General features: G+C 40.5%; 2 protein-coding genes across 4 annotated transcripts in view; one reads left to right on the forward strand and one right to left on the reverse strand.

Annotated features, from left to right (window-relative positions):
- TGFBRAP1 (transforming growth factor beta receptor associated protein 1) overlaps positions 1-13,075 on the reverse strand; it is a 32,366-nt gene extending 19,291 nt beyond the window's left edge. The window contains exons 1-4 of one of the 2 annotated variants that reach the window (XM_061472624.1): positions 12,928-13,075; positions 9,417-10,118; positions 1,622-1,816; positions 481-635 (exon numbers count right to left, since the gene is read on the reverse strand). In XM_061472624.1, coding sequence (XP_061328608.1) covers positions 481-635; positions 1,622-1,816; positions 9,417-10,101 — 1,035 coding nt within the window. In that variant the 5' untranslated portion in view covers positions 10,102-10,118; positions 12,928-13,075. Of the gene's footprint in view, positions 1-480; positions 636-1,621; positions 1,817-9,416; positions 10,119-12,813; positions 12,892-12,927 lie in introns of those variants that run through there. The other variant, XM_061472625.1, reaches the window with a different exon arrangement.
- Positions 13,076-14,649: 1,574 nt separating this feature from the next.
- Positions 14,650-26,272, forward strand: CUNH2orf49 (chromosome unknown C2orf49 homolog). 2 transcript variants are annotated; one of them, XM_061472627.1, is made up of 4 exons: positions 14,650-14,981; positions 16,687-16,853; positions 21,229-21,601; positions 22,176-23,992. In XM_061472627.1, exons 1-4 carry the CDS (start codon positions 14,688-14,690, stop codon positions 22,188-22,190), a joined length of 849 nt encoding a protein of 282 aa, XP_061328611.1. In that variant the 5' UTR covers positions 14,650-14,687; the 3' UTR covers positions 22,191-23,992. The 2 variants fall into 2 exon arrangements, with proteins under 2 accessions (XP_061328611.1, XP_061328610.1); XM_061472626.1 differs by lacking the exon at positions 22,176-23,992 and adding an exon at positions 25,041-26,272 and having other exon boundaries at positions 14,655-14,981.
- The last annotated feature ends 144 nt before the right edge of the window (positions 26,273-26,416 follow it).

A 26,416-nucleotide genomic window follows, 5' to 3' on the forward strand; every position in this document is an offset into this window, starting at 1 on the left:
AATCTTCTTGACATTAAAAATAAAAAAAATCCTTACAGACTGAATAATTTTGAACCACTACAGTTCTACAATCACCGCAGTTACGTTCCTAACTTTACATCTTCCTAAACAAACTGAAAACAGATACTATTTCAATGGTAACAAAATGCTCCAACAACTGAACTTAGTATGAGAGAAGCACCACATGGGATTTTCTATTACTAGTTTTTCAGTTTTGTTCTAAACTGTTTTCAAGTTACACACATAAAAAAAAAAAACAAACAACACCAGCAGAACTGCACCGAACTCTGCCAATGTCATAGCCTTTACAAGCACTACCCAATTCAGCAGCATGTCTATTTCATCAGGCTGAAACCATAAAAGGTATTAGATTTCTCTTCTATGTAAATTCCTCCTCCACCTTCTCTGGTCACTTGACCATCATATACATGGTCCCTCTATGAGAATTATGTTTTCATGAAAATTAAAGGAAGGACAGACCTGAAATTTCTCTTTTGGAATATTCCTTCGAGCTCCTTTTGCTAGAACAAGGGCTTCTTCCACTCTGTGGCTGGCTAGAAGATCCTGAATCTGTTTTTCCAAAGGTAGCGGCACCAAGATATACACTCCCTTATTAGTACCAACAATCACCTTTCCTGGGCAGAGAAAATGGACATATTCAGTTTACATTCTTGACAGAAGCCCTCTTCCCCACCCCTGCTTTCAGAAATAACCTTTAAGATTTACTAAGATACAAAAACCAGAATGGTGCTAAAGTTCCAAAAGCTCATCTCTTGCTATCGTATTTACCAGATAGTATAGTTTACCTGTAAACTGCACCTCAGAAATACAGAGATAATGGTAAATTTATTTATTTACAGATGATATTCCACTCTGAGTAAATGAAAGTGGCTATAATCTCTCATGATGAACTAAGCTGTAAAAACTACCGCTGAAGCTACTGCCCAGATTCCACAGCACAGAGACTTTTCACTGCCAGATATTCCACAGGCTTACATTATAAAATTGTAAGCTGTATGTCAAAGGTAGCAAGTAACATACATTTCATAGTGCTAGAGCTTGTAGCTCTCCTAGAAAAAAAAACAGAAACGGAATGTATTAAGAGTCCTTAATTGAAGAACAGATCAAAAGAAATGTTTGTGTTTTTTCTTTAACAATTCTTTATGAAATGACCCATTTTAAGCCTCTTACACAGGTATTTTAGAAAGGAGTACAGAACTCTTTTAGGAGTTAGGTTAGACCTTTGTCAGGACAGCCAATGGACAGATACCTGTAGCTCACAGTTGTTGATTCATAAATTAACATTGCTCCTTGGAAAGAGATAATCAAGCTATATGAAGAAGCTCTAACCCCCCAGACTCCTACCCAACAATTAACTTGACAATCAGAGCACATTTAATGAGCATACGTTTTGTTAGAAGCATGAAATTTTGGATGACTAAAGTTTTCCTATCATAATCTGCAGGAATCTAATCAGGAAAGCATTTGCAACAGAAGTTTTAACAACTAATTTTTAACAGGTGCTTACTAGATACTGTGTTTAAAACACAAACTAAGTGACTATGCCCACAGCAGTGGTTGTTCCAGAATTACTGATTCAAAGACCAGTCATTTTTAATACCTTCAAAGTCCTGTAGAATGTGACCTTCTTTAAAAGGGAGGGTTTGCTTTTGCTGCTGGTCCAGCATGCTGTGCACTGTAATGAACTCATCATCGAGAGCAACTACGTAAGGAAAGCACAAAGCTGCTCCAATCACATTCTCGGACCAGTGCACAGGGGCACGCTGTGAAATGCCATCTACAGTTGCAAACATGCCTAGAAAAAGGGAAAAACAAAGCCTGAGTATTGTGCTGATTGAAGACTGTTGCCTTTCCAATATGAAGCATGGGTACCGAGGTACAGAAATAAAGTCTCAGAAGAACAAATGCAGTGTCAGGTGGCATGATGACAGCACATCACACCTGCTTGGACCACACAGACCTGTTGGTTAGTTCAGTTCAATTTTTTCTTCACCACAGAAACAGACAACACCAAGAACTGAAGAGAGGATTACTGAAAGAACTAGCAAGAATTTTCAAGTTAATTAGGTTCCAAGATTTTTTTTTTAATAAGAGTTATGCCATGTAGCTTGAATTCATTTCAAAACACTGGTATTTAGTCAGACCCAGCATTCAAACAATACTGCCTTAGTGAGAGCTTCAGAACTGCACTGCCTGACCTATCTGGCAATACAGGCATATTTGTTCCTTGTAGAGTCAAATATCTAGAGAGCATTTTAGTTGACAGCCAACCATTTACTTGTCAATTCTGAGTCACTTCCTGCGAGGCATCTGTGTTTTCAATCATTTGAAAAGAATACAGAGGCTGCATGTAAAGGTCTGTCCCAAAAGCCAAGTGCAAAGTAAAGACTTAATTAATATCCCAATGATACCTCCTATGCGGCCTTCAAAATAACCACATTAAATCTTCAGTTAATTTGTGGGTTTTTTTTGCCACTATCTTTCCTCCTGTCTATTCTGTCCTCCTTCCTTCTCCTGGCTTAATAAGAGTTTGACTTGCCTTTGGACAATGGGCCACTGGTCCTATTCTCCAGTTCTTTCCAAGACATTAATAAAAGAAAAACTCCAGTCAAAGTTTTTGGGCCTAGTTCAGTAACCCTTTGCCAGCTGAGCCACACTGAGGCATGATGTAAACTTCTGTTCTAAACATGAACACATATTCCTTAAAAAGACATGCCATGAAAACTCTTTGGCATGAATGAGCCACTTGACAGCTGGTAGAATAAGCCTGAGCTCTAAAGGACAGAGGAGATTAAAAGATTATGTTACTGAATTTGCAAAATCTCTTCCAAACAGAGGATAATGAGGCATGGGTAGTTGGGCAGAAGGACCGTCTTGGAATTAAAAACAACAAAAAAAGAAAACATAAGGCTGTAGATTTTTACAGAACTACAGTATAGAGACTAAGCTTCTGGATCCTTTATAGCAGCATTGAAATCATCAGCCCCTTCCCTTGACTAAGGGTGCAACAGACAAATAGAATTTCACATCTAGCTATTAGCAAATAATGCTATTTGTGTTCTCACTGTAATGATCAGCTTTTCACTCAGAGCACCTTAGAGAAAATACTTTTGTTTGGCTGTAACATATAATTCCCAATTTACTCGACAGATTTCAATATTCTTATGGATTAGAGATGGCATTTTATGCCAGACAGACTGCACTATCCATTTTTAATGCTTTCCAGTTGTTACTCTGTGCTATAATCCCATTTCAAAAAGTGGAAGAAAATTTGAGTTAAACACAAACTAACCAGCAGTAAACTCAAGGTTAATTATATTTATTATTTCTTAGAATTTTCTATTTCTCTGACATTCTCAAAAAATTTATAAAATCCTGATTTTAACACCACCTTTTTCTCTTTTTTTTTTTTTAAATGACAGAGCTTTTTTTCAGGTAATATGAAAAAATCCATTACAGAAGTGAAAGGGTATGCAAAGCAATGCACAGTATTTTTCCAAGTTAACATCGCTCTACATTCCTCTGCCTTCAATAGCTGGTGTTTCTGTGGCAGAATGATGCACTTTCTCTCTTCACCCAGTTCTCACCTAAGGATAACAATACACTTGACAAATACAGTCAGAAGCAACGGCCTTTTTACAGCACAAGAATGCATTTGATTAAATAGATCAAGCCAGTAATCATTTCTGTATTAAAAATGCATATACTATCCAAAGGTTACAAGAGTTATCCAAAAGACAGCTACATTATTTTCAGCATCAAGACATCTAGAAATTTACAGAATCATAGAAGAATTTAAGTCAGAAGAGGTTTCTGAAGGACATTCAGTCCAGTCCTATCCCCTCCCTTAAAGCAGGGCCAACTTTTATCAGGTTTCTCTGGAATTTGTACAATAGACTGTAGATTTTATTTATTTGCTTGCTTTAAAACAGAAAGATTCTTCATGTAAATATCTGTAAAAAATGAAATAACACATCTTTATTACTACTTGGTTAAAAAGGAATATGAAAGCTTTCACTTATCATAAAAGTTGACAGCATAAGGAACACTACCAGTGGCTGAAAACAAGAAGGGAACATGCTGCTTATTGTTGACTACCCTATTGTTGCTTTATGCAGTGTCATCAGCTACAAGAAAGGCACTGCATAACCATCTATGAATCGCCCTCCTTAGTATCTGTGTGCTTGTCCTAAGTTATAAAGCTCAGTTCTCCAACTCCATTTGTATTCTACTCAATCACTATACAACTGCTCAAACCATGCACCACTAAGGAGTTTATTCTGGAAAAGCAGAAGGAATAAACTAAAATTAGGCATTTAAAATTTTATTTTTTACTTATTAAAGTTAAGGAATATTTGAAGCAGGAAGGGACCTGTGGAGATGGTCTAAGCCAACTTCCCTAAAAGCAGGGTTAACTAGGACAGTTTGCTGAAGAACTCACCCAGTCAGCTTTTGAGTATCTCCAAGTACAGAGACCACACATCCTCTCCGAGACCCATTTCCTGGTTTGACCATCATCACAATGAGAAATTTGTTTTCTTGTGTTTATGTAGAATTTCCTGTATTTCAATTTGTACAGACTGCTTCACATCCTTTCACTGATGAGATACCACAATACCACTAACCAGAGTCTAGATCTGTCTTCTTTACACCCCCGCTCTCCTCCATCCATGGATCCTTTCTTTTGCTCATTTAAGACAGGACTGAGTACATTTGTTTTCTTCCAGTCCTAAAGAATGTTCCCTGATCATCATGATCTTTCAAAGATAGAGAGTGGCCTCACAGTGACACTGACCACAAACTCTGAGCATTCATGGGTGCATCCCATCAGGTCCTATGGATTTGTCCGTCCAGTTTATTTAAATGATCTATAACCCAATCCTTCTCTACTGGGGGCAGGTTTCTGTTGCTTCATGTTTTCCCCCTGGTCCTAGGGGCTAGCTGAGGATTCCTGAAGGAAGGCCATAAAAATAATCACTGAGGTAAAGGTGGCACTAAGCACCTCAGCCGTTTCCATGTCTTTTGGCACCAGGTCTCCCACCCCATTCAGCAGTGGGTATCAGTGGCCTTCCTTTGCTGCTGATATGTTTCTGGAAGCTTTTTGTTGCACTTCAAGGTGCTGAAAGTCAATGCCAGATGGACACTGGTCTCCCTAACCCTATCCTCACATGCTTGGACAGCGTTTGTATTTCTCCCAGATCACCTAGGCCCTGCTTTCACTTGCTTCTTTTGTTATATTTGAATTTGGGCAAGAGCTGCTTGTTCATTAATGCAGACTTCCTGCCACTTTTGCTTGTTTTCCTGCTGATTAGGATGGACCACTCTTGAACTTGGAGGAGGTAGTCCTTCTCTCCAGGACCATATCACAAGGAATTCTTTAAAGCAGGTCCCTGAACAAACCAGTCTGCTTTTCTGCAGTCCAGGCTTGTAGTCTTTTTCCCTTCTGTCAGGACCCTGAATTTCACCATCTCATGGACACTGTACCAAGGCTGCTCACCTGACCTTCACATTTCTAGCTAGGTTCAACAGAGCACATCCCCTCATCAACTCCTCAATCACCATTAATATACTCCAGAAATCTCCTGGACTGCTTGTGGCCTGCTGTGCTGTCCCTTTATCAGGTACTGGAACAGTTAAAGTGCTCCCTAAGAACTAAGGCCTACAAACGTGGGTTTCTTCCTGCTATCTGAAGGACTTACCTACATCTTCCTGACAAGGTGGTCTGTAGCAGACACTCACCACAACACCACCATGTCTGCGTTCTAGCTGTCCTGCATGAACTCTCAGGAGTTGCCTCCTCCTTTGACCCAAGGCATGCCACCACACTCTCCCGCTGCTTTCATGTGAAGAGTAACCCCTCAGCTCAGCTGTTAACATACAGATGTGATGATTTCCCAGAAAATATAAGAGAGCTTTCACCATTACGCTGTTTTGTAGACTTAATGTGCATATGCCTGAAGCAGGGCCTCTTCAGCCCTCCCTCTTGATTACAAAGACTCTCATCCACATCATCCTGCTCTCTGCCAACTTGGCCTACCACCACTGTTTCCTAGTTTAACTCCTTCTCACCAGGTTGATCAGCCTGTTGGCAAAAATGCTTCTGCCTCACTTGGTCTGGTAGATACCACCTCTTCCTTAAATCTACAGCCATAAAAGCCAAATCCCTCATCACCACTGATTGTGCAATCATACAATGACCTGCACGGTCCGCACACTCCTCCTCAAGCTGTTCTTCCTCTCCAGCAGGCCTGATGAGAAAAACCTCATCTCCAGTATCAGGGAGTCTCCCACTATTACTTGCTAATTCCTCCTACTGCATTGTACAGGCTCAGAGGATTTGTTGGACAGAGCTTCCTGCTTCCCATCTGCTTCTAAGCACTGAACATATTTTATAGATGCAGATCTGCAGGCAGAGAAGGAGAGTTCTTCCCTTTATGGGAATTCACAAGTTTCTAAGCTTTGCCACCATGGAACACACAGAAACAAAAGCCTGTCCTTTCCTCAGTACAGCTGGGGTTCAGGCTCATGCCTGGGTCTCGGAGAAGACTGTTTCCTTTTTGTCATCCCTGGTGTCATGTACTCTGCTGACGTCCTCCTGCATCTCTTTTACTTGGAAACAGAAATCCTTAACCAAGCACACACCTCCTGCAGGCAAGGACAAAAAAATTTCCTGTGTCAGAGTCTCAGCAAGAGGCACCAAGTGCTCCCTTCAGTTCAAGCTCTGAAGAGCTGCACCCTCCTGTGGGAGATTGGTCTGAGTTGAGGCCTCTGACATTTTAGGACAGTTACTCCAGCTGGTGCTAGGAAGCATGCCCTGTGCAAACATGCAAGAACTGCTTGAAATTTTAAAACGGCTCACCTGCTGAAATTTTAAAAACTTGAAGCCTCCACATGGCAAGAAATCTGATCAGAAACATGCAACAAAAGCTTCATAAAATGAAAAACTGAATTTTGGTAAGCACAGTTTCATACATCAGAAATAACTCATTTTCAAATCTCAATGAATTACAGGACTGAAGATGCATCAAAAATTAAGTTCCTCGTCCCTTGGAAAGACTGAACTATATACTATCTCCAAGTCGAGAAAACCAAGTACCAAATGGCTAAGTCTATGGATCAGCTATGAACAATTCTAACCATCAGTTTTAAATGCAGTCCAGGCAAGCAAAAAGGCTACATACCCAAGAAACTCAAGAGATATTTTATTTTATGATTACCTTTTTAAGCAATTGCTTTCTGCATTCTAAATTTCAGTCTTAACTCAAAAGCAGATTAATGTAAATAAATGCCACTTCAAACACTGTAAAAGCAAATATATTAATGCAGAATACACCCACCTCAGTAAAAGAGGTTGAATTTAGCATAGGTGTTCTACCAAGTGCCAAATAAACACGCCTTAAGCAACAAAATGTACAAAAGCAAACCAAAATTAGAATCAAAGATTTATATCAAACGTTTTCAAGCAAATTCACTTTACAGCAGAGCCCTACCTCAAATGCCAAGACACACAATGCTTATATACTATAAAGATGCTCAACCATCTTCACAACTTCAAAGAGGGAAGTGTTAAAGACACTAAGAATTTTACTGAGGAAAAACTGAAAGATGGGGAGGGAATAAAGAACAGCTGATTGAACCCCCCCCCCCACAAACCCACAAGCCAAATTAGGCAAGGAAAAAAACATACAATCCATAGCAAGAAGTCTTTGTAAGGTTTCTGAGCTAGAAAAAAGGGGAAATTTATAGCCTGTTTATAGCTGCAGAAGTGCATTTGTTTAAGATATCACACACCTGACATTCTAACCCCAGGACAATCTACTTACACAGGCATGTTGGATTTTGAGACTAGAGGTCTTACTGTATAGCCCTCTTCCAGGACATCAGATTAAAGTAAAAGTCAGACTAAATAAAATTCTGCTTTCTGACTAAACACATTTACATTTTTGAAAGTATACCTATTCTTCTTAAATCAAAAAAGAAACTAATCACTTGACCAGAACCTGGTTTGACATTCCTGAAAAGATAAATACAAATGGAAGTAGGAATAGGATCTCCTTAGAAACATGTCAAAAAAGAGTACTTTTAGACAGTCAATTCAGATTATAAATTTCACAGCACTACTAAAATAGTTAATTTCCACAAATATATGTCCACATTTAAAGCAACTAACAGTTTTAATATGAGGAGGGCAGCCAAGATGACTTGGAAAAGCCCCACATCTGAAAAAAATCCTCAAGTTAATCTTGGAATATCTTTAATTTGCATAAACTGATGTTCTAATAAGTCTCCGATTCTTCAGAGAAAAACACACTGGTGAGTTGATGTACATCTCATATTCTAGTCACAAGGCAAAACTCCAATCACTTATTTATATTACACTCTTACTTTTCTTTAGAATTTATATCAAAAAGCCTAAACCCATGCAGATCCCCGAATTAAGGGCTTAAATAGTTGTGATCTTTGTGCCACATACTATTCCTAATGTATCAGGGCAGATACATAAACTGCATCTCCTACCTGGAGAGTCATATGGCAAACAGCATGAAAGCATTCTGCCTGTGGTCTGTCAGCTCTGGGGTATTACAGCTTTTCCCAAGAGAAGCTCAAGAATACTGAGCTCACAGCATATTGTTTATTTAGACAGATCACAGCAGCAGTAGTCTATCATCTATGTATTAGAGAAGAGCATTATTCTGCATTTTGCAATATTAAACTATCACCTTCTGTAATACATAGCTGACAAGTACTATAAAAAAATTAAGCAGATGGGAGCATAAAACCTGGGTAGTATCTGCCAAAATCTACAGTTGGGACAGAGTTTAGCTCTACAGGAGTTAGGATACAGTCTACTTCCACTGACATTTCTACTAGCACTGTAGCATGACATATCTATTTGTGAAACTGTTACAATCTATTAAATGGACTTCCTATGAACTCCTCTGAACAGCAACTGAAGAAAAAATAAATTCATCTACACTAATTTAACGATTTTATAGCAACATGGGGCTCCTCAAACCCAGTGTAGCCAGTCATTGCAGAAAGGCTATCAGGCTCTGAAGTACCACTTGGTACCAACCAATTTTTTTTACATTGGGCTGCAAGATACTACTACTATTAGTCACCTATGTAGAAATGAAGCTTTCTACAGACACAATTAAAATACAAGTAACCAGATTTTTGTGCCTTAAAAAAGCAGGGGGGTAATAATAATACTTAGTATCCAAGATTTACTATCTACCTACTGATCTTAATGTTCCAGTACAGACCTGTGGGAAAAAAAAAAAAAATCATTATCATGCACAACAGAATTAGTTAAGCTTTGCTTTGCAAATTGAGAGAAACTAAGAGAGAAAAGACAAAAAATTGGGAAAAAAAGTGACAATCCTTAGTCTCACCTAGGCCTCCGGGGCCAGCCAACAGAAACTCTTGTCTGCCTATCCTTTTCACAATTGGCCGTTTCTCATCACTGCAATAAGGAAATAGATCCTGGGAGACTCCAGTATTATAATTCAAAATTATATACTGTGTAGTAAGCGCAAGACACAAGTAATAACCATCTACAGCCACAGCACAGGGTTGCTCTGGAGTAAACACTTCCTTCACTATCTGGACTCTGTCTTCAAACACCATGAACATTTGGATGGTCCGTCGCTTGACTGAGATAATGCAGACTTCGACACAGAAAGGATCCCCACTCACAGGGTTTTCATTTAATGTGAACGTCACAGCTCCTTTGATTCGAGCGCCAGTGGGGACAGGTTCCAGGTTCATCATGTTAACTAGTGTTATTGTATTGTCGCAAAGCACAAGAAGCCTGGTGAGGGCAGAGGCTGCTTTCAACTCACTCACAGGCTTCTTCAAGCCCAGGTATTTATGTAGTTGCTTGGTGGCAGCAAAAGTTATTTTTCCAGCTGTTGACATCTTTTCATCCAATAGAAAGTGATAGATAAAGCAGTCATTGGTTCCAATGTAGAGGTTCTTTCCGCAACACTCAATGCATTCGATGTTGATGTAATTTTTGTCTCCCATTAACATCTCCCGCTCGACAGCAGAAACGAGCTTGAAAGCTTTAACACTCATTGTGTCTTCTGGGTGATCTGATTAAAGAGAAAAAAAACCCACTATTTATCTCCACACACATCAAATATCAGAGGCAGCAATTTAAACACCAATACAAAAACTTCACTGTTGCAATTTTCAATAGTCTATACTCTATTTCCAACCTGATTACACAAGCCAGAATGAGCACATTAATAACAACGGAAATTAATCAAATTGTAATGTTTCACTTTGAGTCTATCCTGAGACAGATTCAGAACAGCACCCAGCTATTCTGAAGTGATGCTTTCTCCACATGTAACCAGTATATTATTGTCTCTCTTTGACACTCTGGCACTACAAGTGCTTCCTGGCAGTACTTAAACGATTTATAAACCTGTCATGCACAGTCTTCTATCACTTATACATGAAAACACACAAGCTTCAGCTCTCAGATTTCTAGAGAAGCCACAAGGTATTCAGCATGATGAGTTAACATCTCATGTTAGGCCTCAATTTAGGCCTATTAGGACCTAGTCTCTTAGCATATGAGTCAAATGATATATTTATCATAGACATTTTAGCACATACAGTTTACATTCCTTACTCTTCAGCAATCAGAAATATGTAACTTCCAAGCCACTAGAATAGTATTAGAATTTGTTGGCTCGTGGTTGTTTTTTTTTTTTATAATAGCTGCAAAGTGTCTGCCACTTACCTATTCTCTGTATCAGACTTTATAAATGTAAATGTGCTTTACAAGCAACAATTCTAAAGCACACTCATACAAAAAATTTGGAAGCATAGTCCATAAAACATTCATTAAGCTTGGGATTCAATGTCACAGAAATTAAGAGTTGTTCTGTTCTCTACCATCACAACCATTCCAGAAGTCTGCTTTTAAGTGCTAAGCAGCACTTCTAATATTCATTCTACAAACTATACCCACTCTTTTGCAATCAAGCCCTGCCAAGGGACAGATGCAATTTATGAAGCAATTAATAGTGTTTTAAAACCAGCCAGTGTAATTTTACTGTACTCCAGACTTGTGTTATTTTTATAAGAGATCAGCAGACAGCTGTGCTCAACACTCCAAAGAAGAGCAGATGAGAAACTGCTGGCCTTGTTTAATCACCTTCTAATTTGTCGTGACTGGTCTGAAACAACAACTTATCCAACCCTGGGGAAAACACAATACTAAACATCTTGAATGGATTTAAGAAATAACATGCACAATTACTTCCAGTCCACAAGGAAGATGGAGATTTAAAACATCAAGCAAAATTTCTGCAGACCAAAAGAGACACCAACATCAACAAAATGCTGTTATGAACATCCTGAAACTAAATATAGTTAAAATTAATTTCGTTTCAAATTATTATCTGAATTATTATCTGAAAACTCCCTCTGCCTTTGCAAAAGAACACTGGAAACCATGGCAAAATTTTCTAGGACTGAGTGAGAAAAGGTAAGGTACACAAATCACAAGAAAATACTAAATAAGATTAAATCAAGCTAAGAATACAGCCAGAAGCAAACCATGTTATCAAGAGGTAGTAGCAATCTTTTATGCCAAAAGCGTCACATTTTATTTTTCAGAAATTAAAAGACTTTATTTCAGTCTTCCACGACATTTTCAAACCACATCCTCATCTGCGGTGTATATCAGCGTTCTGACCTTCAACAGAAAAAAAACCAAACCCAAACCTAGGAAGTATTAGAGAAATAGCCTCAGGTAAAACGATAACGCAAGTCCCTGGGAACACAGTCCTGATATCCTCCAACATTATCAAAAGAAACACAGTGTATTAAGTTAAAAAGGGCTGCCCAATAGTTGATCAGCAAAAAAACCCCAACCATTTCTAAGACCTTGCGTGTAGCCTCAAGTGATAAACTAGAGAGGTTAGGCAGCTTTCATACCTAAAGCTGTCAACAACTTAACATTCCTGTAGCCCAAGGTAAAAATGTTAATGTATGCCATTGGGAGAACTACAGAATTCTGCTCTTGACCAAAATGCAGTAAAAACCTCCCAAAAACATAACAAAGAAAGACGAAAACTAAGAGTATAAAAGAAATCAAAATAGACATGCAATCCATGAGCAGAAAGAACAAAAAAACCCATAGTACTACATAAATCTGTAGCAAAGAAACTAAAACATTCATGCTAGAAAAAAGCCGTGAAAAAGGCTTTTAAAAGTCACCAACGTCAATATACATAACCTGTACGTGATTTTTTTATTGGTTTTGTTGTCATTTATAAGAGTTCAGGGCCTGCACACATGCAAAGAAACAGGTTCTGCAGAACATGCTGTTTTTTGAAAGTGCAAAAGCCTACTCCACAGTTACAAATGGAAGTCACTATGCTATTCTTGAGCTCCAGGAAACAAGATCATGGGTTGCTTGTTATAAAAAGCTAATCAACAGCCAAGCAGATTACTAGTCTACTAGATATTGTTTTCTTAAGTGCACCAGTAATCCTGCACACTCTTTTCTGATAAAAAGCAGAAAGCAACTCTCCCCCACTTGCATTAGGTAAAGTCTTGCTTTGCAGTCACGTTCTGTTTGTTGCTGCCCTGCAAACCAGCACACCGCCTTCTTTACCTCTGCATCGCTCCCTTACGCACACGTACTCCTACACGCTGTGTAGTTAGCAAGCGCTAATTAACCCGTGAACATGGCTCCGCAGACCCGAGATACTGGGCCACGCTATTCCCGGGAGGACGTGCTGCGCTTCACCCCGTCCCCTCACACACCCGCAGCCTGACCTGGGGGCGCAAGCCAGGCCCGGCGTCCCGCGGCCCCCAGTACGCCTGCCTCCACCCCAGCAGACGACAGAGTCGCTCCTCCCGCTCTCCCTCCCGCAGCACCTGCCAGCGCCAGGCGCCGCCACAACACCGGGAGCCGGGCCCGCCGTTTCGAGGCGGTGCGGTCCAGAGCCAGCGGCCAGGCGGGCGGCGCACCAAGCCGCGATATCGGCGCGCGGGGATCCGCCGGCGAGAGCGCCGCTTCCGGTGTCGCACAAACCCCGCCCTGCGCCAGCGGCGCCGCTTCCCGGAGGGAGAGAAGCAGCCGCACCAGGCAGGGCCCTTCCGGTCACGTGTGTGTATGGGAGCGCCACCGGGAGTCAACTACTGGGCTGGAGGCTCAACGAAACCCCGCCCATGGGAGGTGTGACAGGCGTAGGGCGATGACGTTACGCAGCCGGCAGGATGGGGCTCGGTTCTGATGTCCTCCCCTCGGGCACCGGTTTCATGGCATGGCATGGCAGGGCGACGGCGGGGAACCGCGGCCTTGCGCTGCCCCTGTGACGGGGAACCCCTTCTCTGAGCCGTCGGGCTGCAGCCGGCCTAGGGCTCGCAGCCGGCCTAGGGCTCGCAGCCGGGTGGCGCATCCGCACCGTGGAAGGACGGCTGGAGGGAGCCCCTGTGGTGCGCACAACGTTCGGACTGGGGACGGCCAGGGGTGGCTGTTTGTTGTTTCCCATCGCTGTAGGACCGCTACGGGTTGTGGCCACAGGGCAGGTCCTTCCTGACACAGGCGGAAAAGCAGCTCTTCCAAAAGAAATCAGAATGTAACAGTGGTTGTGAGTGGTTTGGGAGGGGGAGAGTGCAAGGAGGCGGGCGGTACACACTGCCAGAGCGCAGCCTGAGGGGCACCACGTGACATAACGTGTTATTACGCTGTTTGTTTGTACGCTTAAATGAGTTTTAGGTATTCAGAACTTGTATTCATATTCTCGGAAGTGCTGTGTATAGCAATGATGTTACACATAGGGTCATATGTATGCAATGTGTTCTGTGTGTATGTTTTTGTTACGTTACTCAGAATTGCTCCTCCTTCTTACTGCTGTGAAGTGCATCAAGTACTTTGAGTTACGTTGCAATTTCATATTGTAACGACAGCGTGGTTAATTTACTAATGTAATCGTTTCTTAATTCCCCCTTCCGCTTTGAGTACATAGGCAGGTTGCCAACTCAAACGTGCCGGCAGCTACTTTACTTTGGAACTGCAAAGCAGCTTTAGTCATTGCAGCTCAGGAAGTGTTATTAGTTGCTGTTGTCCAAAAAGTGCATTTGAAAGCAGGTTTGTGCCTGGCATGCAGTAAACCAGCTCCACAGGCTCAGGAGAGATACTGTGTTTATTCACGCCTGGTTGCTGGGTGGACTGTTCCACAGATCAAACGCACCAATGCTGGCTTTCTTGTTACGTTTATACACAACAGTTACAAGATGGTACACTCCCAGTGTTGGTTGTAATCTGTATGTAACGTTTGCTGTGTCACTCATTCTAGTTACTCTTCATGCTCAGATGAGAGGCCTTCACCTGGGCTAGGGTCTTTCTGACCTGGGGGTGTGATTTTTAGTATAATAATGAAAGCAGTTCACTTCAGGACACCTTAAAAGTTGGTTTCATTGCCAAGTTAGGTAACCGAATGGTCACTTTGCCAAGCTGTCAAGTAACTCATCCTTTAGTACTACCAGTCCTGAATGTTCTCCTTTGATCCTTCAAACACGACCAGGATGTAGTTGTGCCAATGAGATCCTTGTTGTTTTGAGAAGGTCACTTCATCCCAGGCCCGAGCTGTGTAACCATGGCTACCAACGACAGGTACACAGCATAGCAAGCAATGTATCACACTGCTGCAGCTGTCACGGACACTTTTAACCCAGCGGCGAATCCTGACGTAACCTCTCCGCGCCACTTCCTGCGCCAGCCCCCGCCCCTCGCGGCATTGTGGGAAGCCGGAAAGGGGTCGCGGGGGAAGAAGATGGCTGCGCGGGGAAGGGACAGGGTCGGAGGTGGGGGCCGCGATGGCATTGACGGAAAGGTGGAGCGGGAGTCGGGGCGTCCGGAGTCGGAGCTGCTGCTGCTGCACCCGGAGCTGCTCTCGGAGGAGTTCCTGCTGCTCACGCTGGAGCAGGTGCGCCAGGGCTCCGTCGGGGAGGAAGTCAGGCCCTTAGCAGCGCGTCCTGAGGCGGGGAGGGGAGGCCTCGCTGCCCTGCGGTCATGCTTGTTGTCCTGACCCCCATTCCGCCGCGTCACACCTGCTCTGTGTGTTTCTCCTCTTTCCTTCACAAATAGGCGCGCAAGAAGAGTTCAGGGAATAAACAAGCAAAATCCAAGTTGGTTGTGTAGTCTGGGTACTCGATTAGGGGAGGCCCGTGGTGTGAGGTGTCTCCGGGGCTGTGTTTGAACATTGCAGCTGATAAAGAACAACTTTCTCTAATCTCTGAATGTGAGACAGTGTTTGCATACAGTAAAATTTTCTGTGGAAGGGTGATCATTGTTATAATTGCCACGTTCATACCCAGTGAATTAAGGAAAGGTGTCTTACAAAGTCAGTCAAGCTACTGCTTAAGTATGCATAACTGAAAAAAAAACGGAGTTTGGAAGTGAGTTATAAACAGTTTTGAACCATATGAAGCTTCAGTTGATGTGATTTGGAATAGTTGTTAGATCCTTGCCTGAAAAGTTTAGGTGCACGAAACAGTAGTAATCAAAGTCTTAATTTTTTGTATGAGCTCGCTGAATTTTTGTCATGTAATTTATGTAGACAAAAATGTACAGGTTTTAGGTTGACATCAGAAGTCACAAAGTGGTGTCAAAACCAATAGTGGCAGACATCACCTGCTTTCAGTGACCTCTAGTTTGTAGAAAGTTACTGGGATTTTTCCTCTTTTAATAAATTTGAAAGGAGGTAGCAAGAAATTTTGTTTTCACAACCCTATACATGGTTAGAAAGAAAATTGGTTCTCTGTTGTGCCTGACAGTTGCTAGAAATCCCCCTTCTTTGGGATCTAGGGGAGGAAGCATCTCTACACTTTTAATGCATTTTTTGAAATGCAGTATGTTTTACTAGTTTGGTTTTTAGAAGACTGAAGAGCAGTACTGTAGTTGGATTTAGGGAAATTGGATTCAGGGAAGTGTGCTAAAGAGTGTGTGAAAACATCAGTCATCAACAGAATGTCCAACGTAACTTCCCCCCCCCCCCCCCCCCCCCCTTTTTTTTTTCCCCTTCTATTTTTATTGGAAATATTGCAGGGTTTTGGTTAGGAAGGGGCTGGAGAGTTCACTTGTGTGGGCAAAGGCAGTGTACTGCCCAGTACTGATTGTAGGTGGATCTAGCTGTCTCTGACACTGAGAGAAACAGCCCATCACACATTAAAATTTCAAGCCAAGTTGGTCATGGCAGCTGTGCTCAAATGCACTTAAAAAAGAGCTGCAGCTACCAGAGGCAGGAGACACAAAAGGACATGCAGGAAGAGGCACGTGGGGAAATATGTGAAGAGATGTGCTTGCAGGTGGTGGAAAAAGAAACCACTATGTACTGACCCAAATATCTTTCATTTCCCATTGACTCAATGAAGGAAGGACCGAGTGTAATCCACATGGAAAACGAAGCTGACAGTAGGAAGGAAGGCAGCAGATCAGGCTGTTATTGGCACAGGGCTGTTCATGGCCTCTCCACACTGGTCACCTCTGTAGTCCTGTCACTTCTGAAACCCTGGCATTTGTACCTGGTACACTAAAGTGGCTTTTCAAAACAGAAATGATGCCACTAAGATGTTTATGCTTTGAATTTGTCATAATAATGACAACTTTGTTGTTGTTGTTGTTCCCCACAGAAAAATATACTAGTTGAAAATGATGTAAAGATGGATAAAGATGGTCTCACTGATCTCTATATTCAACATGCCATTCCTCTGCCTCAGCGTGACTTGCCAAAAAGTAGATGGGGAAAAATGATGGAGAAGAAAAGACAGCAAAATGAGTTTAAAAGTGAGAATAAAAGGTAATTTAGCTTTTATTGGGCTACACTTGCAGAATTTAGGACAACGCAATTAGTCTAATCTTTGTTTGCCTGATTAATGAAATTTGTACAGCTTTTGGACGTTGTTACAGTTTGTAGAGATTGCTGTCTCAGGTCTTCTGGGTCAGAACTTTTAGATTCTACTACTGCCCTAACAGGAAAAAAGGGAAGGTGATCTTTTTTGTCATCTAAATGTTATTAATGGTAGCTGGATTATAGTGCTTTTCATATAATCATAGACTAGTTTGGGTTGGAAGGGACCTTTAAAGTTCATCTGGTCCAACCCCTCTGCCATGAACAGGGACATCTTCAACTAGATCAGGTTGCTCAGAGACCTGTCTAGCCTGACTGTAAACACTTCCAGGTATGGGGCATGTACCACCTCTCTGGGCAACCTGTTCCAGTGTTTCAGCACCCTCATTGTAAAACATTTCTTCCTTATATCCACTTTGAATCTACGTTTTCATTTAAAATCTTTACCCTTTGTCCTGTTGCAGCAGGCCCCACTAAAAAGTCTGTCCCCATGTTTCTTATAAGCCCCCTTTAAGTACTGAAAAAGCTGCTGTGAGGTCTTCCCAGAGCCTGCACTTCTCGAGGCTGAACAAGCCCAGCTCTCTCAGCCTGTCTTCATAGCAGAGGTGCTCCAAGACCCTGATCAGCCCTCCTTCTGGACTCACTCCAATAGGTCCACGTTCCTCTCGTGTTGGGGGCCGCAGAGCTGGACACACAACTCCAGGGGGAATCTCAAAAAAATGGAATCAAGGGGCAGAATCTCCTCCCTTGACCTGCTGGTTACACTCCTTTTGATGCAGCCCAGCATGTGATTGGTTTCTGGGCAGGGAGCAGACCTTGCTGGGTCATGTTGGGCTTTTCATCACCCATCAGCCCCAGGTCCTTCTCCACAGCCCTGCTCTCAAATCCCTTCATCCCCCAGCTTGTATTGATACAGGGTTATTGGTACATTTCAAGGTACTTTATAGTGAAGAAAAAAAGAAGTTATTTTGTTGTTTCACTATATAATTGTTAAATAATAATATTTTTACAGTGCTTAAGTAAAGGGTCAAAATCATGTTTAATTATGCTTGTTCCTTGGACAGGGATGGTCTAGAGTCTGGGCTGTATGCTGCAGCAGTTTTGTGTCCAATTCAAAACTAACATCTGCCTTCTGAAGAACATTCTGCTTTATTTTTTAAATCTTTGTGTTTGTATTTGATCAGAAAGCAAAATCTTCCTTAGAAGTTTATTTTACTAAAACGTCTCTTCCCAGTCTTCCCCCAGCCCAGGACTTTGATGTGTGATGCACATGGGTGGAGTTCTGGTTTAGCTTCAGTAGTACATCCGAAGTAAAGGTGGATAGAAATTCTCATAGTTTTGCAGTATTACAGCTTGTTGATTTCGTGGGTGTGTCTTAGCTTTACTGAGGTTTCTAACTGTGAAGAGCTAAGCAAATTCTGTCAAGTGGTTGATTTGCTTGTTGTTGTTGGTTTTTTGTTGGTTTTTTTTTAATGTTAGCAGTGACTAGTGCACTGAGTTGTCTTGTTATGCTGTTTTGTTTTTTTTTTCTTTTTCACGTGCATGAATGTTTATAGTACCTCAGTTTGTTTACAACTTGCAACATGAGGATAAAAGCACAAGGTTAGTGTTTGAATAATGAAAAGAGCTGTTGGTGTGCCAAAATAGGTGCAAAAGAAATTTTTTTATCACAAAAGGAAGATAGTAGGCTGGATGCTTTTGAGAGGATGAAGCAATCTTAATGTTCAGGTGAGAGAATGGCTTCATCCAGTGTTTATATGTAAAATAAGTTTAGGGTCTCTTATTTTAGTGCAGTAAAATTCAGTAATGGTTACCTATGCAGCATTTTCTGGGAAAGTAGTAAGTAAAAGGAGGTATGTTTACCAGTCTGCTTTTCTGTACCACTTGCTCTTACCATTTAATATCTAGCATACTAGGCTTAGTCTTTTGCTCTGTTGTTAGGTAGTTTTGAGATTTTCCAGCAGTCAATATTCCTGCTATGGTTGTATCTTTTATACTTAACATGTTGGCAAAATACTGTCTAGAAAAGTTAAGCTTTTATTGCTAATATTACTAACTTGAGAGAAATGGGAGAAATAGACTTTCAGCAAGTAAAAGTTGCACTAAGAAAACTTCAGTTTTAGTATATTGACAAAGAATTAAGTTCAATCATCTTTTTGGATATTAAAGTATTAGTTTTCCTCACAGTTATGTGTACTATTTAAGCAGAACTGCCGTTTGTGCAGAGGAGGAAGTAGAACTTGACATTCATGTTTTTAAAAGGAAAATAAAATTCCTAGGTATTCTGATGCTCTAAGTTATGTACAATTCAGAGGTAGGAGCTAAGCGTGCTGTTAATTCAATTTAGAAGTAAGGTAAACTGATTGCATGAACAGTGGAAGCTTTCTGATGAGTTCCTCTGTGGAAACCGCAGCTTTACAACATGCACTGAAATTAATATGAGGCATGGTGGCTTGATCAGCACAGTTCAGTGTGTGTTTGCATGCTTCTAGGAGTCGCAGATAAGAGGTAAAAACAGATTGAAAATTGAAAGTCAGTGTTGCATATTGTTTAATTTTACTGCTGGTAATTGATGGCACATCCTAAAAGATTTGCTGTATATCAGCTGAGCTGCAGTTATATACCTCAATAATGCTATCAAATATCTGAGGTCACAGATGGTGGTTTATACATCTTATTACTGAATATTAGAGCTTGCAGACAATCATACCAAATAAAACCAAATGCAGTCTCTCCAACTTCAAACATTTCACAAAGTATTCATGTTCAGGGACAGTTAATTTGGAAAATCTATAATATCATCTTCTCTGCTGGAAGAAAGAGGATGGTCTGAATCTCAGAATGTGTTCTATGTCCAGGCCAGCTCAAAGTGTGGCTACAACATTTCTCTTGGATGTAGAAGATGTGTGTTGAAATCTAGGTTTCACAGGGAGTGTCCTGCCACAGGAAATAGGATCCCAGAATGTTCTTTTCAGCTGTTGGCCAGCAGCAGTGTCCTCTCTCAGACAAGTGCTGGCTAACATGAGTCCTGCTCTGAAGCTTTTAAGCTGCCTGTACTTTATATAGAGAAAGGGAATGTCACAACCAAGGTTCTATGTTCTGTGAACCATGTAGCTAAAAATGAGATGTGACAGTTTTTGATGGTACAGCGTCCAGAGTTCTTTTGGAACTTTCCCAAAGTATTTCTCTGGGAATATTATCAGTATTGTAGCATGTGGTCATTTATACAAGTGCTACGATTCTAAAATTCAGTTCGGAATAGATAGTGATCCTCCCAGAACTGCAGTTAGTTCCTGGCTTGCCAGTCTTCACCATGCTGAATTAAAAACCAAACAAAAAAATGCACCATCACCAACAAACAGAAACAAAATCACAAAAAACCTCCATAGGAAAAGCAGACTTTTATTAGACTTTTGTTAAGGAGGATAACTGAAAAAATGCATTAAATCTCTTCTTTCACATGAAAAGCTAGTTCCAAAAGGCTGCTGGGGAAATGTGTCCTTGTCAGGAGTGTTGAGTAAATTCTTAGACAAACCCAAATGAGCAAAATGTATCATGTTTTACTTTTGAAGTGTGTGTCACTTTTTAGACTTTTCAAGTGAAAATATGCATCATATCTGTTAAATAGGGCTGTTTCGGTAATACTTAATCAACGCAACTTGCCTGGCTGAACACTCCTGGTCCTGACAAGGGCACATTTCCCCAGCAGCCTTTTGAAACTGCATTTGCTGTAAATATAAGCCAAAAAGTTGTGTCTGATCTTTTGACAAACAAATTCCAAATGAATTGAAGGTCTGTCTTTGTCTCTGTCAGTTCCCAGAAGTGGATGAATAGAAAAAGAGGAGGATTATGTGACATATAATGTTGTGAACAGATAGTAATGTAGAAGCAAATTTGAATAAGAGCTGAACTTTCTCTTGCTCTGTGAGCCGTTCTTGTAGGTAAGGTGGCATATACTTTCTCAAATACCTTTTAAAATACTTAACAGCTATTGTCTCTTTAGTTATTCTCAAATAGCTACAGTAGGATAAGCACAGTCTTTGGTCATACAACTATAATTGCCTCCCTAGAAAGTTCCTACAGAGCCCTCTTTGCTAAGGAGCACTTCCTCACACAATCCGCTGCTTCCCTCCCTTCCCCCTTTATATTTTGAAAGCAATCTCCGTTGCCTAAGTTTAGAGTAGCTAAGAGTTTAAGGTTAGAATTTTGGGATATTTTTACTTTAGGCAAGATTAAATTCATATTTCACTAGCTGTGTCTTTAGTATACTGTTTTTGGATCATGTAGCTTGTGTTTCTGAGAACTTTACAATTTGTATTTTCAGTGTTACAATGGCAGAAGGTTTAAGGAAACGGCCATTAATTGTGTTTGATGGCAGTTCAACAAGTACAAGCATAAAAGTGAAAAAGACAGAAAATGGAGCTGCTGATCGCCTAAAACCTCCTCCAGCTGGAAGCACCACCAACACTGTTAGAAGATTATCTGTTCCTCCGAATGCCGCAACGTACATTTCAGCCTCCAGTTTATCAGAGGACGCTAAGCTGGGAATGAGGAATAATGAGACTAAGCAGAACAATATTTCAAAGACTAACAGCAGTATGTTGGCTAGTCTGAAGGTGTACCCCTTGTCTCCAGTAGCAGGAACTACTGTTGTGAAGTTAAAGAGAGCTGTTCCAAAAGAAGAATCTGATTTGCCGGTATGTACATTGCTTTGCAGCTTTTTATTCAATAGCAACTTGCAGGAGCCAAATGTAGACCCTTGTAAGAGTCTTCAGGATTATTTTATTTTGGAGTAATAGCAGAGTTTTGTTTAGAGACGGGCAAAAGAGTAGCTGGTCTGGGAAAGATTAAAAGGAAAGAAATTAAGTATTTTGTACTTGTACATAGGAAACTTCTGAGTGAGAGGAGCAGTTTTGTAGAAAACATATATGTATGTAACTTTAAAATGAGTTGGTAGGTAATACTTAAGGTGGTGCTGGTAGCAGTCAAATAAAACACAAAATAATCCTACTGGCAGGTCTGAGAGAGAGAACAGATATTACAGAACAACATGAAGAGCCTTAGAGGGAGGACAAGTGGTCTGTTTTTTGTAGTAGGGAAGAAAAAAATGGAATGATAACATTTGCAACAATCACACTTGAATGGTTGAGTAGGACAAGCTTTCATTTGTCAGAGTGAAAGAAAAGATGTTACAGGATCTGAAGTGGAATGCTGAGAGCTGTAGAATATATCCTTAGAGGAAGAATGCCATCTGTTTTAAATCTCACATAGGAATTGGCAAGCTAGAGGAAGGAACTGGATATGAATATCTGGAGAGCTGCCTGGACTGTGGGTCTGAATGAGAAGCTGTAACAACAAGCCGTACTAACTGAAGTGAGAGGCTAAATGTTGAGTTCTCATTTTGAGCCATGGTGGTCTTAATCAGGTATCTGGGCTTCTGTAAGATGATGAGAAAGACAAGCTGAGGTCTTGAACAGACTAGTGCTGTTCTCAAGTAGATGGCTGATGACTGAGCTGTTAACCATGAAGGTAAATAGTTACCTTTCTTTCTGCAAGTTAGATTCAGCTGCAAACAAATTTCCTGTAGAGAACTACACTACAGCTGGGCGCAGAAGGAGGCCAGTGAGTTGAAGTGATGAGAGAAGAGCTAAGGCCAGATATATGAATTCAGCAGGGCATATCTTTGAAAGTGTAGGTAATTGTGTTCTAGCTGTCAGCTGCAGCGAAAGATAGAACAGTGGTTGTTTCTGACAAAGGTGTAATTAGTCTTTTAAGAGCTTGTCAGTGAGCAAGGAGCAATGAGCTATGTCCTCTTTAAAACATGCCATGAGGTAGGGATAAGCCTTGCATTTGTCTTCTGTTTCTTCGTGATGCAAATGAAGGCACTTTCACATTTCCACTGGAGTATGGGACTGTCTGGAGTAAGTCTGGGCTTCAAAGGAGGAGGTATTTCTGTCCTCAGTTGAGCTGCAGGGGGAGCTTTAGATACGCAGTGTGAATTACATTGATTAAAATTTTCTCAGGTCATCAGACTTCTGTTTTCTCAGTATTGGGTCATGAAATGCTTTCTATTAATTTCTCTCTCTAAAAAAAAAGCTTTCATGAAAGAATGCAGGTAATATCCTTGCTGTGTGGATTGGTAGTTTCCCTCAGACTTCTGTTAAACGTGAGCACCTAAACATATGGCTGTTCTGAAGAACTTTTACAAGGATCATGGCTGCGGCCCTGTGGCAGATTTATGCTGAAGAGGTGTGTTTCCTACTTACCAGTATCACTAGCTTATTTTAATACTTAGGACTCTTTCAATTATTGGTCAGATCTGAGCCCATAGAGCTTTTGAAACTTCTTTAGTATGCACCTCCCTGCTGCTTTACATTGTATTTAAATGTTTTGTAGACATAGTGATGAGCACTTTTAAGTGATTATACATCTGACACTTAAAAGCTATGATCCCTGACACTTTACTTTCTACCTTATCCACAGTTCTTGTTGTTCAGGTTAATACCGGTAAGTTCTTTGGTTAGTGTTGGTTAGATATGTTTGAAGTTAGGCAAGTGTATTGTATGGATATTACTTTACTGTCTGAAATTAACATAATACTGAATAATAAGTCATGGAGCCAGGAAGAGTCAATGTACTTGGCTGAAAAGTGTAAAGCCTGATATATTTTTTAATATGACCGTAAGGACAGTTGCCTTTTCAAGCAAGTGACTGTTCTTTGACTGTCAAGATAAACTGAAGTTCTTGTACTGACTAGCACAGAACTGTCTCTCCTTAAGGTCTAATTCCCTTAAACCTTTCAGTGGTTGCAATCTACAGCATTGCTGTAAATAAACATTGAAACTCTTACAGAGAAGAGAGATCTCTTGATTGTGCTCCCCAAACCACTCCTCTGCAGAATCATAGATGTTAGGATTGGAAGGGACCTTAAGATCATCTAGTTCCAACCCCCTTGCCATGTCTAGACCATGTCACCCAAGGCTCTATGCAGCCTAGCCTTGAACACTGCCAGGGATGTGACATTCACTGCTTTTTTGGGCAACCCGTTCCAGTGCCTCACCACCTTCACAGTAAAGAACTTCTTCCTTGTATCTAACCTAAACTTCTCCTGTTTAAATTTGAACCCATTACCTTTTGTCTTATCACTACAGTCCCTGATGAAGAGTCCCTCTCCAGCATCCTTATAGGCCCCCTTCAGATACTGGAAGGCTGCTATTAGGTCTCCACGCAGCCTTCTCTTTTCCAGCTGAACAGCCCCAGCTTTCTTAGCTTGTCTTCATATGGGAGGTGCTCCAGCCCCCTGATCATCCTCATGGCCCTCCTCTGGACTTGCTGCAACAGCTTCATGTCCTTTTTATGTTGACACCAGAACTGCACACAGTACTCCAAGTGAGGTCTCACGAGAGCAGAGTAGAGGAGTAGAATGTTCTTGAGAACTCATATACCTCTCTTTACTCTGCTTGTGTGAACTGTTAAAGCTGCAATTTCTCAGGATTTTTTTCTTATGTTATATGGTGAAAGCTAATTATTTCACCACCTCAGTCTCCCATTGTTTTACTTTGGGCTTGCTTGATTTTTTTTTTTTTTTTTTTCTGGTTTCTTGGGGTGGGTCTTGAAAGATGAGTTGATCTGAGACTTTGGCAATTATTTCACTTTTTATACTGATTATTACAAAGGAAAAAGCACCTTCCCCTTTTTCTAACGTTTTTACTATTTGGCAGAAGTAAATTGGGTTTCCTAGTTGTGTATGTGTTGTTTTTTTTTCTTAGACCATCCCATTTCAACAAGTATTTTAAGAAGGCAATCTGATGTAAACATAGAAGTATGTTTAGAAACTCCAATATGTGCCTGTCTTTAGGATGCATAATTGAAAGATACTTTTGGATAACTAATTGTGGGATTAAGAAAAAACAAATGATGTATGTGATTTGCAGATAATTGAATTGATGTGCTTTATTTCTCTTTAAAGTTGTGTGATATTTAGCGTTCTCCACAAGATGGCAGTAGAAAGCTGTTGTAGTAGCATAGAGGTGCCTCCAGCCATAGTCAGTGTAAAATTTAAATACAGCAGGTTAATTTCTAACTTATACTTGCACAGTATATCTAAGAATACTTATATATTTTCTTATATTCCAGAGTGACCTAAAGCCTACGGAAGCAAAGAAGAAAATCCAGCATGTTACATGGCCATGAAGTAGCTAATGGTGCTTGAAATATAAGTATTACTTCCATATTTTCAAACAGATAAGTTGTATTTAAACAGTTGAAGTACAATTCTTTTTAAACCTTACAGGGATTCAGATTGCTGTGAAGTTTTAATGACTTTAAAAGTTCCCTGTTGTAATGCTGGGGTCATTATCACCAGTCACCTTAAAAGTGTCTACTTATGTACAGCAAGTAGCTCAGTATTTCTTTAAAAGGTGGTAATATTACAATGTTCTACTACCAGCCCCCCCCCCCCCTTTTTTTTTTTTTTTGTTTTGAAGATTATTATAGTTCATCTCTGGCATGTCATTCCAATTCACACCTAGAAATACATTATTTTTGTTTCAGTAAGATTCAGTTTTGTTCCACTTATGGTCAAATAGTTAAAATGGCTATTGAAATTCAGAATCATCCCAAGAGCCTTCTTGACAGTAAAAAGATAACTCATTTAGATGAGGAAACTGACCATTCTGCTGGTAAGATAATCGGAGACAAAGTGTTTTCCTTTATGTTGGACAGGAGTGTAGAATTTACAGTGCAAGTTAGATTGGTAATAAGAGATGAACTATTTTAACAGCATTACTTCAAATTGAAGTTTCTCTTATTGACATATGAAATAAGACATACACGGATGGGAGTATGCTACTAGGCTGTTTGATATGGATCTTTGAGAGGAAGTAGTGAATGGATTAGTGCCATTTTCTCTTGAATACACAGGCATATTTTATACATGCTTAAGTGCAAAAATGTGTCGATGTAGCAAATTTGCTGTTCTCCTGATTACAGTCATGCTTATAAAATGTGGGGAAAACATGTGGAATGCAGGCCAGTGCTTTCTCAACTTAATTGGAAAGGGACAGGAATAGGAAGACAAAGTAATAGTTTGAGAGTGTTAGCGTATGTAGGTGCATTCTTAAAAAATAAATAAATAAAAATTGGTAACCTCTTTTCCCTTCTTTTGATCATTTAAGATGGGTGTTGGTTTTCTGTGAAACTTGGTGTTTCATCTGCATTGTTGGTAGTGCCTTATAAGGCAGAAATCCCGTTAAGTTCATAGAAATATTATTACTAAAACTCAGTGGCACAGGGCGAAGCCAATTTAGATCCATTTTAGATATGTATGGTAAATAATAACAACAACACTCCTGGACTTAGAAAAAGAATCAACTTCTGAATTCGCTTAGTTAACCCACTAAGAGAAGCTCTCAGTAGTGATCTGAAAGATATTTACATTTGTAATATTGGTTAATGTTGAAACCAAAACCTGTAGCTTAATTCATTACTGACAGAAGTTCTCCATTCACTGT

The sequence above is a fragment of the Pezoporus flaviventris genome, unplaced genomic scaffold (genome assembly GCF_033815535.1).
Source record: "Pezoporus flaviventris isolate CSIRO_AGI_PZ_B2104156 unplaced genomic scaffold, CSIRO_AGI_Pfla_v1 ptg000072l, whole genome shotgun sequence".
In the NCBI taxonomy this organism is placed as follows: domain Eukaryota; kingdom Metazoa; phylum Chordata; class Aves; order Psittaciformes; family Psittacidae; genus Pezoporus; species Pezoporus flaviventris.

Coding starts and splice junctions, on each gene's coding strand:
- CUNH2orf49 (XM_061472626.1), top strand. CDS start 14,688: ATGTATCACACTGCTGCAGCTGTCACGGACACTTTTAACCCAGCGGCG. Junction 14,982..16,686: donor TGCTGCTCACGCTGGAGCAG/GTGCGCCAGGGC, acceptor TGTTCCCCACAG/AAAAATATACTAGTTGAAAA. Junction 16,854..21,228: donor TTTAAAAGTGAGAATAAAAG/GTAATTTAGCTT, acceptor TTGTATTTTCAG/TGTTACAATGGCAGAAGGTT.